The 14,379-nt window shown below is 39.8% G+C and overlaps 1 protein-coding gene across 1 annotated transcript in view; it reads right to left on the reverse strand.

Moving 5' to 3' along the window:
* BOC (BOC cell adhesion associated, oncogene regulated) overlaps window positions 1–14,379 on the reverse strand; it is a 68,862-nt gene that overhangs the window by 9,619 nt on the left and 44,864 nt on the right. Inside the window, exons 6-11 of the mRNA XM_026681745.2 lie at window positions 11,038–11,331; window positions 9,796–10,068; window positions 8,961–9,250; window positions 6,875–7,034; window positions 6,164–6,274; window positions 3,024–3,230 (exon numbers count right to left, since the gene is read on the reverse strand). Of these exons, the coding sequence (XP_026537530.2) occupies window positions 3,024–3,230; window positions 6,164–6,274; window positions 6,875–7,034; window positions 8,961–9,250; window positions 9,796–10,068; window positions 11,038–11,331 (1,335 nt within the window). The remainder of the gene's footprint in view (window positions 1–3,023; window positions 3,231–6,163; window positions 6,275–6,874; window positions 7,035–8,960; window positions 9,251–9,795; window positions 10,069–11,037; window positions 11,332–14,379) is intronic.

Here is a 14,379-nt window from a genome sequence, read left to right on the forward strand (position 1 = left end):
GTAATGAAACGTCTGCAAGAAAACAAGGAAGTTCAGAGAACACCAAGGACACATGAATCCCTGGGTACCAACTTTTTCCCACTTTACCCCTGGGTTTGCAGCAGATGGAGAACTTCCATTTGCCAAACACCATGTGACTAATGGAGGAAAAATCTGGAAGGTGCAATCACATATGACTGATAACAGTATTCAAAGGATGTGGGGTGATCAGTGTCATCTCACTGATATTAAGGGATTTCAACCTTCTCCTGCTCTGAAATGCCCTGGTACTGAGAAAAGGGCAGATTGGCAAAACACAGTTTAAGGCAGTTATTGAAGAGCAGCCTTCAGGCAAAATAAAATTATTGCAGAAATATCTTTGACATACAACTATTTGTTCAGTGACCGTTTAAAGTTACAGAGGTCCTGAAAAAATGACTTATGACCGTTTTTCACACTTACAACCACTGTAGCATCCCCAGGGTCACAAGATCAAAATTCGGATGCTTGGTAACGAGCAATAGCATATACCGCTTCACAGTACTTTACAGCCCTCTCTAAGTGGTGTACAGAGTCAGCATATTGTCACCAACAATCTGGGTCCTCATTTTACTGATCTTGGAAGGATGGAAGGCTGAGTCAAACCTGAGCCGGTGAGACCCAAACTGCCAAACTGCTGGCAGCTGGTGATCAGCAGAAGTAGCCTGCAGTACTGCATTCTTACCACTGCGCCATCGCGGCTCTTCTAGCATGTAATTAGGATTGTTGCAGTGTCCTGGAGTCATGTGATCCCCTTTTGCGACCTTCTGACAAGCAGTCAACACTTAACAAAGTGACTCACTTAACAACTGTGGCAAGAAAGGTCATAAAAAGGGGCAGAACGTTCTTGCTTAGCAACAGAAAATTTGGACTCCATTGTGCTCGTAAGTCAAGGACTACCTGTATTTTCTTTCTCCTTGGTATGGATAATAAAATGTTTAGTTACAAGCATATAAGCCACTACAGAAAGTACAGGCAGTCCTTGACTTATGGCCACAATGGAGCCCAAAATTTATGTTGCTAAATGAGACAGTTGTTAAGTGAATTTTGCCCCATTGTACATCCTTTCTTGCCACAGTTAAGTGAATCACTACAGATGTTAAGTCAATAACAGGGTTGTTAAGCGAATCCGGCTTCTCCATTGACTTTGCTTGTCAGAAGGTCGCAAAAGGGATCCCATGACCCTGGAACCCTGCAACCATCATAAATATGAAGCAGTTGCCCAGCATCCAAATTCTGATCATGTGACCATGGGAATATTGTAAAGGTTGTGTGTGTGAAAAATGGTCATAAATCGCTTTTTCAGTGATATTATAACTTTCAAGTCACTAAATCAGTGGTGGAATTCAATTTTTTTTTTAACTACTGGTTCTGTGGGCGTGGTTTATTTGGTGGGTGTGGCTTGTGGTCATGTGACGGTGGGTGTGGCTTAGTTGTCATGTGACTAGCTGGGCGTGCTTGGTGGTCATGTGACTGGGTGGGCATGCTTGGTGGTCATGTGACTGGGTGGGCGTGGCCAACTCAATGTCACTCACATCAAGGGGTGCCTCACCTGGTCCCTCCCCTCCCAGCCATTCCTTGTCACCCAGCCTCAACTTATCTATAGTTCTGTAAAAATGTTGTTCACCATTTTTGACTTTATTATATGCATACTATAGATGGTTTCATGGACCACTGAAAGGAGGAAATGGCTCACATGCGTTACTCAAGAGTGTGGTAGGCAACAGGCTTTTAAGGGGCTGCCACAAAGAAAGGGGGACAATGTATTTTCCAAAGAAGCAGAATGCAAACAAGAAGCAATGGATGGAAACTGAACAGAGAGAAGCAACCTAAAACTAAGGAGAAACTTCCTGACAGTGAGAACAATTAACCAGTGGAACTGCCTGTCTCCAGAAGTTCTGGGTGCTCAATCACTGGAAGTTTTTGAGAAAAGACTGGACAGTCATTTCTCTGAAATGGTATAGGGTTCACCCCAAGGTCCCTTCTAAGTATTATTCTGACACCTTTCCCAGGATTTCTACTCAGAGTTTGGCATCCTCAGTTTTCTTGCCTGAGGTGGGGGTTGGACTAGAAGACCTCCAAGGTCCCTTTCAACTCTTGTTAAACACATGTGTATTTTATGCCCTGGACTATTGACATTGAATGCATGTAAACCCTGACAAATATGTGGTAGCCCTGGACAAAAGAAAGGCAGAAAAATCACTCTAGGTTTAGGGACAGTGTAAAATATTAACACATGATAAATAATGGAACAATTAAAAATAATAGCACAAAGTTTTATCTCTCTCTCTCTCTCTCTTCCTATTTTTTTTCTTTCTTTCTCTCTCTTCCTCTTTCTTTCTCTCTCTCTCTCTCTCTCTCACACACACACACACACACACACACACACACAGAGCACTTAAAAGACAAGCATTTTGGAAGCAGCTCCTTTAAATTTCTCCAAGGCTTGAGTGGATTCTTTTACCTTGCAAAAGTGCTCCAAGGCTCAATTCACCTCCACCCCATCTGTCAGACCGCACTCCTCACTCCAGCACTTTAACTCACAAGGGGAAAGTGATACTTGGTCCATGGAGAATCCTTGGAGAAGTTTTTAAAGGACCTGCTGCTCCCAAAATGCATTTCTTTTACGTTGCAAAAGTGCTCCAAGGCTCAATTCACCCCCACCCCCTCTGTCAGACTGCACTCTTTCTCACTCCAGGCACTTTACTCACACGGGGAAAGTGATACTTGCAGCGTCCATGCCTTTCTTCCTTTTCCCTGGGGAGAAAGAGGATGTAGGAAACGGAAAGCTAGGAGAGCGATCGCAAGTGAGCGACTGGGTGACCGGGTTGGGGGCGTGGCCAGCCAGGGATTGCCACCGGTTCGGTGACCCATGCCAAATAACCACTACCGGTTCGCCCAAATAGGTGCGAACCGGTCGAATAGCACCTCTACACTAAATGAACAGTTGTAACTCAAGGATTACCTGTACAAAAAGACATGCATGTTTGGAAGGGTAAATCTACCTTTTTCTAAGTCTTTAATTTCCACAGAGAGACGAGAAGGGGGAATGTCACTCCTGGCTAACATCCAGTCTCCAAGTTTCTTCAGTTTCTTATACTCCACTCTGAATGCCTGAATAGGAAAACCACCATTCCCACGTGGGATCCAAGTCACATAGGCAGATGTCTCAGATGCTACTGAGATTGTGGGACGATCTGGAGCCTCAGGAGCTGTAAAGAATAAGAATGTTATATAACTGGCATGAAATCAACCTCAGCTTCAGATTGGAAGAGTAAAGCTGAAACCACTGTGGTTTGCTTCTAGTGTTTAATGTCACATTCAGCATTTGTGAATGGAAAATCAATAATTTCCTCATAAAAATCAGAAAAACTACAACTATTTCATGAAGTAATTATTTTATTTTACTTTTTAAAAAAACATTGTTTTTTTCTATCACCACCCATAAAAAGAAGAGGGTTATACTCCAATAAGTGAATAAAGGAAGGAATTTAGCCAGATTGGTAAAGTGAGGGGCATTGGTGCTTTCTGAAATTTGCTGTTTTCTTTCATGACTCAAATCATTAATGCACCTTTGATGTTACTTAGTTTGGGTAACGAAACACCCGCAAGAAAACAAACAAGCTCAGATAGTACCAAGTACTCCTCATTTCAACCCTGAGCTGCAAATATTCTCCTTTATTAGTTTGGTAAAGTTCATGAAAACCAGTTGTTAAAAAAAAAAGTCCTAAATCCTAAGCAGAGAAGAGCAGTGATCTGGAATCTTTCCTGGCCTATCAGAAGGATTTAGCCACATCCAGGCTGGGACTCTTTGGCGATGATGGCCTCCATATTCAGCCTTTAGTGAAGTGTGGTGGTTACTTGCTTAGAAGAGGGATAGGGAAGTTTCCCAGCCCACAAAAGATGCCTGACATTACCAACCAGAAGCAGTGGTGATCAAGTGTGAGAAAATTTACGAGGTGGCACCACCCAGAGAGCTGAATAAGGTGGCAGTTAATCCTTGGGATGCATCTCTGAGCTCATGTGTTCCTTACCTACTCAAGTGCTTGTTGCCTCAATCAGAACCCAATCTGAGGGGGGAAAGCATTTTATATTGATTGAAAAATAAAACTGTTGAAAACTAATTAATGCAGAGGTGCTGCAAATGTCCTTTAAGTTAGCCATTGCTTGGGAAGGGACATTTGGTTGGTGAATTTTAACTTTTTTATAGGTTGTAAAAATAGCATTTCTCAATTTGGAGAGAGTCCCTGTCCATTGTTGATGGATGATCCTTCAACTTCAAATCTCAAAAAATAAATGTCTGTCCTACATATTGGCTAAAAAAAATCAGAAAACAAAATACAGGCTGAATAGTCAAGACCTTGTTGATGATTCAAACTCTGTCAAGGATCTTGGAGTACTCATCTCTAATGATCTAAGTGCTAGAGCCCACTGTAACTACATAGCCAAAAAGGCATTAAGAGTTGTTAACCTAATCCTACGTAGCTTTTTCTCTGGTAATATGACACTACTAACTAGAGCATACAAAACATTTGCTAGACCAATACTCGAATACAGCTCATCAGTCTGGAACCCACATTACGTATCTGATATTAACACAGTTGAGAAAGTCCAGAAATATTTCACAAGAAGAGTTCTCCACTCCTCTACTCGTTGCAGAATACCTTATGCCACCAGACTTGAAATTCTAGACCTAGAAAACCTAGAACTACGCCGCCTTCAGTCCCATCTAAGTATAGTATATAAAATCATACATTGCAATATCCTGAATACTTCAGCTTCAACCATAACAACACAAGAGCAAACAATAGATACAAACTCAAGGTTAATCGCACCAAACTTGATTGCAGGAAATACGACTTCAGCAACAGAGTGGTCAAATGTCTGGAATACTCTAGATGACTCTGTGGTTTCTTCCCTAAACCCCAAAAACTTTAACCTTAGACTGTCTACTATTGACCTCACCCCTTTCCTAAGAGGTCTGTAGGGGGCGTGCATAAACGCACCAATGTGCGTACCATCCCTGTCCTATTGTTTCTTTTATTTTTTATTTTTCTTATGTGTATCCATGTATTCATAACTATGTTTTTACTTATACCTATTATCTTGTAAGCAATTGACAAAAATAAATAAATAAAAATAAAAAACTGATCTCCACCCAGGGTTCTTTTCCCCTTTCTTCTTTTGCTTTCAGTTTCTCATATCCTCACTCTATCCTGGCTTTTAGAAATGGTGTTTGTTTCTGATGTTTGTGTTGGAAAGAGAGAGTGGAATATGTTTCTCTGAGAGATAAGAGAATGGTTGGCATACATAGGGGAATCTAATAATTGTATACATGCAATGCAACTATCTTTAATCAATAGTTATTAATAAATTTCTCTTTTTGACTTTGCTCTCCTTTGAAGTATGATGCTTATCAAGGATTTAGAAAATCAAATATGCCTTCTTGCATATTTGATTATCTAAATCCTTGATACAAACACAGATCTTTATTTGAGGAACAGTAAGAGAATCATAAGGTTTGGTTTTAGCTGGACTTTATAAACCTTGATTGACAAGAGAGGAAATTGGGCACTGCATAGGATTTCTACCCCCAAATTTATATTTTTTTCTGTTTATCTTTTTTTTAGGGGGGCAATATTGTCTTTACTGTAGAACTCTCTTCCTTTGGAAGAAACATAATATATTAGTAACAGGAGGTGGGTTAGGGTTATGAATGTGTAAGATATGAATAAGAATTGTTTTTAAAGTTTCCACTTATAGCCAATATCTACCCTGGATTCATCAAATGCTCAATCAGCCCATATAAACATCTGGTATGTCACAGAACAGCTAGAAATCCCAATTGTTTATTTTATTTCATTATCCTTTTAGTTAAAAACATTTTTTAAAAATATAAAAATGTTGTTCCCTAATAATATGTGAAATACTTTATGCCAAAAAAAACACTGTCTCTGGAGAGAGAGATGACCTAATAAGGACTGGAGACAAGTGAGAGAATAAATACTCTCTCTTTTGTTATTTGTATAGTCTTGTTTCTGACTTTTCTTCAATATTGCTGTCTGGTCTTTTCCAGTTCTTTTCTTCAAACGGACTGGCTTCTAGATCCCCAAAATATTGTTACTACAATTTTGAGATGACTCACGGGACAGGCGATTATTATCTGACTGGTTGCTACTTCGAGCGCCAATGCCTGGGTCATCCTTCGGGAACTGCTGTTCTTTACTGGCAACAATATCTGGTTTTGGTCGTCGTCCTAAGCAAAACAAAAATAATTAGCCAAGGAGAATTATATTAAGTGGCTACTGATATTACATAAACTTCATCACTCTGGGAATGTGCATTCCAAGGAATTACGTTGCTTTAGCTAACATGAATATGGCAAGCTGAATGCTTTCTTTTTGAGAAAATGTTTTCACTATAAGAAGTTGAAAGTTTCAGTTAGCTGTTCCATGTTAAGTTTTCTTAAGAATATGATTGTGTGGATGAATTTGTTTCTAAACAGAGAGTTTACATATGAAATGGACATGACATTAAAAGAAATAAGACCATATTAGGGATTCTAACCACCCAGACCTTGGTGTCATAATATGTATACTCTAAAACACATCATTAAATACCTATCAAAAGGCACATTACTGATCGCTAGAAAAGGAAGTATTTATAGAAAGAAAGCATAGATAACTAAATGCTAAAAGCATATTAAAAATAGCTTTTTTTCAATATGGAATCCCAACCAACATGTTTGCGGAGTCCATCACATCAAGAGAACATCAGCCTGGAAAAGATCTCCTTAGTATCAGGATAAATCAGTCACTTTATAACAATTGCATTCTAAAAGACAGTTATTCTTTACCAGTTCTGAACGTCACCATGGCTGTCTGGCCCTCTCCAGCACAATTATAAGCAGCCATTTCCACTTCATATAAACTTCCTGGATCCAATTTTGTTAGGCTCAAATGATACTGGCTGGCAGCGACATCTCGGATTATCCAGTTATCTGAAAAATTCATTACCTGTTTAAAACAAAAGATGAGCACAATCATCAGTAGATATGACAAGTTTAATGGGAGGTAAAGGGCTATAAAAAGATTGTGCCTAAGATGGATGGATGGATGAATTAATTAAATTACATTGCATAGCCACATATCTCACAAACAAGCAACAGAATATATAGCACCTTTTTCAATATTTGACTATCAAACAATTATGGGCTTTACATATCTGGAGGGCAACAAATTGGGGAACTCCAAATTAATATTAAGAAAGTAGGAGGAGACATGCGTGCATGCGCAGAAAAATTTGCAGTACACAGCATGGGGGGTTGCGTGCACATGCAGAGGGGCCGTGGGGGGGACCACGTGCATTGCCTTTTGGGTGCTGGCACGAGTGTGTGCGTGCATGTGTGCGTGCACACTTTTGGCACGTGAGGACGGAAAGGTTAGCCATCACTGGCTTATAATATAGCATATTTATTTGTCTTACATTAATTTTTGGACTTCTGCTTTAATTTGGTCTGTTTATTTATGATAATATGGACAAAATTAGTGATATTAAATTCCTTGAAACTCAGCAGCTTATGGTCATATTTTTAACAAAAACTAAACACATATAAAATTACATTTATTTAATGTAATTGTTTGATATATAAACTATATTTTTATATTCAGGATACTAAACTTGAAAATTTGTACCACATTGTGCATGTTGTATTTCCCATAAACATACATAGAATATGTAAAATCCAAGTGCTATTTGTTTAAAAAATACTGTTATATTTGTGGAGAAAAAGGAGACATGGAAATACTCAGTTCATGGCATCTACATTTCTGTAAAAAATGTGGGCTGTGAACACATATAAGTGGGATTTCAAGTTGTTTTGATATAAATCAATGTCTAAAAGTATTAACTTTGCATACCAAGCTACAAGATTAACAAGCTTTACAATATGATCATTCATCAAATGATGACAAAGCAGTCCACATTATTTTGATAGCAATTTTGGATTCTCGCAAAACTGTGACATGAAACCTTGTCTCAAGTGAAGACAGGAGCTCTGGGATGTGTCTAAAGAAGTCATGATAACTACAGAGTTGCTACAACCAGTTTCTTCTGTTACATGAACATCTTATTTCAAGGCATCATGTTGCCAGTCAAATAAGTGGTGGGAGTTAAAAGGAAAAACTCTCTCACCCTGTATAAAAAGGCCTATACAAATACAAATACTGCCTAGTTGATCAAAAATTTATCCTGTACTAAAATCATATTACTGCTAAGTGTAAAGGCCAACAGTGACTTCTTCTGACCTAAGAATTCTAAAGATGCTCTTGAAAAACAAACTGCTCCAATCAGCAGAGCAAGAAAGAAATGACTCCTTGGTGTATTAGTGAGGCCTGCAGTTTGCGTCCCTGAGAAAAATAAAGTAAAAGCGGTGTGTTAATTTTAAATGATTTGCTCCAAAAAAAATTCAGTAGCATCTCTCATTTTATCTCTTACTGTTAAGAAATAAAGTGTTAATTAAGAGTTTCACAAGAATAATTATATGAAAAGTAAGAAAAATGCAAATACCACAGCTAAAATATATACATGCTCAGAGTTGGTAACTACAAGTTTAGCTATATATTTTGTTCATCAACAGCCTCTGTCCAGTACTTCAGATTTCTTCTTTGCGGATTTTCATCTTCATTTACAGTGTTGTAAATTATCTACATGGTGTTTCTTTATATTAATACTTACAATGCACCCTCCTGTCCACAACCTTTAGCACCAGTGCACAGGACAACACTTCTGTCCATTATGAAAGGAAGAAAAGGCTGATGTTACATAAGCAGGCAAAAAAATATAAGATATCCTTTATAAGATAACTTTCTATGGAAACTGTAGATTGATATTGCTGTTAATACAGAGGGAATATAGAAAAAAAAAATCTGGAATATGCTAACCTTGCGATACTTTACAATATAGTAGAGGATAGGTGTTTTGTTATCATGCCGTGGTCGCCACAACAATTCATATCCATCAGTTTTGGTAGTTCGAGGAGAGCTAAGTATGACTGGGGCTTCAGCTGGAGAAACCCCTTCTTTTGAGGTACACTGGACCGATGCTGCTGATTTTGTAGGTTTTGATTTCAGAAGAACAGCTTTTTCTTTTGGCATTTTTTCACTATTGGTAAACCTAGTAGTTGAGGTGGCAGAATCTCCAACAGGTTCCTGCTGTGATATCTGACTTATTTCTGGAATATAAAAGGGAAAACAATGGCCATGTTTAGCATTTACAAAACATAGATTTCAGCAAATCCAGACAATTTTTTTACAATGAACATCTCATCAGAACCAATAATTAAGAATAATGAAACTTCAATGCCACATGAATCTTCAGCAGGCATTAGGATATTTCTCCTTTATTGGGTATTAATCAAAATCAGGAATGGAAACAGCAAGGAGCTTAACACTGAAAAAACAAAGAATCAAAGGACTGGAAGGGACGTTGGAGCTTTCAAATCATCCTAGTCAAATCTTTCTTTGAAAAATTCCAGTGATGGAGCACCCACAACTCTAAGATACAGGCTGCTTTCTCACAGCTCTAACATCTCCCGCAGTCTTTCTATTGGAGCTCTCTCTGGAAAACTTCTACCCACCAGCTTTTGCCCTTCCCTAAACCACACCGTCTCCCCTATGACAAAGTATTGGAAAACTGTTATGTCTCCCCTTAGTCTTACAAGGAGAGACAGATCTGAAAAATGATTATTCTGTTACGTTAACTTCACTAGAGACTTACCTGGTTGGGAAACTCTCAACCGTATCATAGCTTGTGCACTCCCAACTTCGTTTTCTGCCATGCACTGGTATATTCCTTCATCCTCAGGCCCTATGCTAGAAAGACGAAGAGCCCTACGAGAGAGTTGCATTCGATGGCTGGGAAAGAGGGGAACTGCATTGCGCAACCATATCACCGAAGGCTGCGGATTCCCTCGAACTCGGCAGGTAAACTTTGCACTTTGTCCCCAAGTAATGATCTCCTGAGCTAGTTCCATACTAACTTCTGGAGGTTCTGAAAAGGAGATACAATTATACTGTCAGTCATTTGGAGAATGATGAAAGAATATCTATCTCTGAAATAGAGATCTCTGCGAAATATGGTGCTTGCAAAGTTGTACACAAAGAGAAGTAGTTTTACTTTTACTTATAGCCTTATGGCACTATTAGTCTGCCACGATTGCTTAAACTGAATTAGATTACTCAGTAATAAAAAGTGATTGCAGACATAATTAAGCCTATACTTGAATACAGTATTTGTGCATATTACAAGTTAGTGCTTCTCAAGAGATAGGAATAGTTTTATATTACAAAATATAAAGGCAGGGGTGGGATTCAACCGGTGTTACTACTGGTTCGGTGATTATGTTTTGCTGTGCGCGCGTGTAAAAAAAACATCAGCTGTGCTGCCCGGACAGCTGAAAAGCGCACCCCGCGAATGCACAGCATTTGAAAAGCCTCTTTTTTCCTGCTTTTTCAACCTCAGCTGTGCCGCGCAAAGCAGCTGAGGTTGAAAAAGCAGGAAAGTAAAGGATAGGTAAGAGCCTGGGCGGGCAGGTGGGGCAAACAGCAGCAAACACAGAATTGGTTCGGTGTCTGCTGCTCTTCAGAGCTACTGGTTCTTCAGAGCTACTGGTTCTTCAGAGCTACTGGTTCTGCCCGGTTCTAAAGAACCGGGCAGAGCCAGTAGCATCCCACCCCTGAATGAAGGAGAAGTATCAGAAAAACACTTCCTTCCCACTTTAATCCCCTCCAGCCAACAAACTGAGAAATTAGCCAACAAATCTGAAAATTATAGTGAAGTCAGATTCTGCATATTCAAGGCCAGAATTACAGATTTTGGAGAGAATGTTATGTCCAATGCTCTGCTCTGTACAGAAATCCAAATCAATGCATTATAAATGAAGAACTTTTGTCTGAAATATATAAATCCATACAACCATTAATAGAACAAAAATAGAAAAGAAGTTACAACTCTCCGTACCAAATACTTGAACATTGTAGAGAATGACACTTGCTGCAGCTTTCCTGACTCCATTGTCAGCCATACAGCTGTAAGTCCCTGAGTCTTCCTCACTGATTGCATCTATCAGAAGATTGCTGAGAAGGAACCTAGTTTTATTGTAGCCAGAGACTCCGGAGCCATCTTTAGTCCAAGTAACTCGTGGAGTTGGAATCCCACTAGCCACACATTCAAGAATGAGGCTTTGGCCCTTGGTGATTATGATGGTCTGGGCCTCTGTGGGATAAATTATGCGAGCAGCCTCAGCTGTTGAGCCTAATGCAAAATTAGATAAAGCAAAGTAATTATAAAACATGACTGGCCAAAATAAATGGCTGTCTCTTAAAAACGAACTAAACAAAATTATAAAGTTTCGGCATTTTTGTTTTTAAAACTTTAAAAACACTAAAAATCTAAAACTTGGACATTTTTGCAAGTTACCAAAAAGAATCATTTGTAATATCATCAGCTTTTAAAACTTGTGTTGCAGAAAGATGTCACATATTTCATGGACACTTCAGAAAATTAATATATTAGCCTAGCTAGCACATATTACTTTAATTATCCTTTTTTGATACTTTAAATGTTTACAAATTTTATTCTATTTAACTTCACAAAAATGATATAAGGAAGATCAATGTTTCTAAATAGTCAATCAGATTTATTGTTACTAGTATGTATGTGGATCTAATTTAGTGATCAGCACACTTGGCATTCTATCCTTTCTGGCACACATCTTTCTAACCGTTCGTTCTTTTGTTTTCAATGAATTATACACTGCTCAAAAAAATAAAGGGAACATTTAAACAACACAATGTAACTCCAAGTCAGTCACACTTCTGTGAAATCAAACTGTCCACTTAGGTAGCAACACTGACTGACAATCAATTTCACATGCTGTTGTGCAAATGGAATAGACAACAGGTGGAAAGCATAGGCAGGTAGCAAGACATCCCCAATAAAGGAGTGGTTCTGCAGGTGGTGACCACAGACCACTTCCCAGTTCCTATGCTTTCTGGCTGATGGTTTGGTCACTTTGGAATGCTGGTGGTGCTTTCACTCTAGTGGTAGCATGAGATGGAGTCTACAACCCACACAAGCGTCTCAGGTAGTGCAGCTCATCCAGGATGGCACATCAATGCGAGCTGTGGCAAGGTTTGCTGTGTCTGTCAGCATAGTGTCCAGAGCATGGAGGTGCTACCAGGAGACAGGCCAGTACATCAGGAGACGTGGAGGAGGCCATAGTAGGGCAACTACCCAGCATCAGGACTGCCTTTGTGCAAGGAGGGACAGGAGGAGCACTGCCAGAGCCCTGCAAAATGACCTCCAGCGGGCCACAAATGTGCATGTGGCTGCTCAAACGGTCAGAAACAGACTCCATGAGGGTGACAGACGTGACAGGGTCTGGAGACACCGTGGAGAATGTTCTGCTGCCTGCAACATCCTCCAGCATGACCGGTTTGGCAGTGGGTCAGTAATGGTGTGGGGTGGCATTTCTTTAGGGGGCTGCACAGCCCTCCATGTGCTCGCCAGAGGTAGCTTGACTGCCATTAGGTACCGAGATGAGATCCTCAGACCCTTTGTGAGACCATATGCTGGTGCGGTTGGCCCTGGGTTCCTCCTAATTCAAGACAATGCTAGACCTCACGTGGCTGGAGTGTGTCAGCAGTTCCTGCAAGACGAAGGCATTGATGCTGTAGACTAGCCCGCCCATTTCCCAGACCTGAATCCAATTGAGCACATCTGGGACATCATGTCTCACTCCATCCACCAACGCCATGTTGCACCACAGACTGTCCAGGAGTTGGGGGATGCTTTAGTCCAGGTGTGGGATGAGATGCCTCAGGAGACCATCCACCACCTCATCAGGAGCATGCCCAGGCATTGTAGGGAGGTCATATAGGCACGTGGAGGCCACACACACTACTGAGTCTCATTTTGACTTGTTTTAAGGACATTACATCAAAGTTGGATCAGCCTGTAGTGTTTTTTTCCACTTTGAGTCCACTTTGAATTTGAGTCCGTTCCTCTTCACAGAACAATTTTGACTCAAGGATGTTGGTGGACTTCCTCACATATCCCGCTCTGACTGGGTCCTTCTACAACATTTCGATAGAATTAAGGTTAGGACTTCCACTTGACCATCTCAATATTAACTTTCTGCTGCTTTAACAATTCTTTGACTGTACAACTTGAGTTTTAGTTCAGGAACCTCTAACCTGACATTTTCCTTTAGAATCGGCAGGTACAATTCAGAATTCAGAATTCTGTCATTGATGGCAAGCCATCCTAGTCCAGAGGCAGCAAAGTAGACCTAAGAATGATACTGCTGCCATCATGCTTCACAGATGGAGTGCAGTATTTGCTTTTTGCCAAACAATGCTTTTGAATCAAGCCAAAAAGTTCTATTTTGTCTCATCCATTCACTATTTCTGGGTTTTCCACATAGTCTTTTGCAAACTATAGACAGACAATAATGTTCTTTTTGGAGAGTAATGGTTTTCTCCTTGCAGCCCTGCCATGCATACCATTCTTCAGTGTTCTCACAGGGGAGAATGCAAGGAAGATCTTTAGCTCTTTATTACCCTAGCAGTTTGAAACCTAGCACCTTGCCTAGATGAAACCAAGTGCCTTGCTCTTGGTGTGGTTGATGTGGTATCGTTAGTGAACTCCTGGGAGGGTAACAATTGTACTGAATTGCCTCCATTTGTTCACAATATGCCTAACAATGGACTAGTAGAGTTCAAATAATTTTATAACCCTTTCCAGTATAGCGAGCATAAACAACTGTTTATCATATGTTCTCAGAAATCTCCTTTGCTGAAGTCACACCACACTTCCAGCATACCTGTGTGGTGAAGACCAGATAGTGAATATTCAGAATTCTGCGATTTAAATAAGGCTGGGCCTCCCACATTCACACCTGATTATCATCCCATTCATTATTTGAAACATCTGACTCTAATTTTCCCTTCAAATTAGCTGATAGTCCTAGAGGTTCATATACTTTTGCCACACACAAAGATATAGTTTGGGATCATTTCCCTCAAAATGAACAAGTGTGTTTTGACTCATTTGTTTAACTGTTTTCTCTTTATCTAGTTTTACCTCTGCAGTCAAAAGATTTAAAAGCTACAACAGCTTCTGTTAGTTACTTTTTCTGGGAATAACCAGTCTAGGAATATGTGCTAAAAATCACAGAAGCATCTTTATCATTTCTTTTTCCTAAGGGCAGGGTGACTGTATTTTGACAATCCAGGAATGCACATTAAAATATAAGACATGATGTGATACTATAAGGAGCAACAGGAAGGGAGAGAAATG

This window comes from Notechis scutatus, chromosome 5 (assembly GCF_049901735.1).
Source record: "Notechis scutatus isolate UNSWTSFEM ecotype Mainland chromosome 5, rNotScu1.2, whole genome shotgun sequence".
Classification (NCBI taxonomy): domain Eukaryota; kingdom Metazoa; phylum Chordata; class Lepidosauria; order Squamata; family Elapidae; genus Notechis; species Notechis scutatus.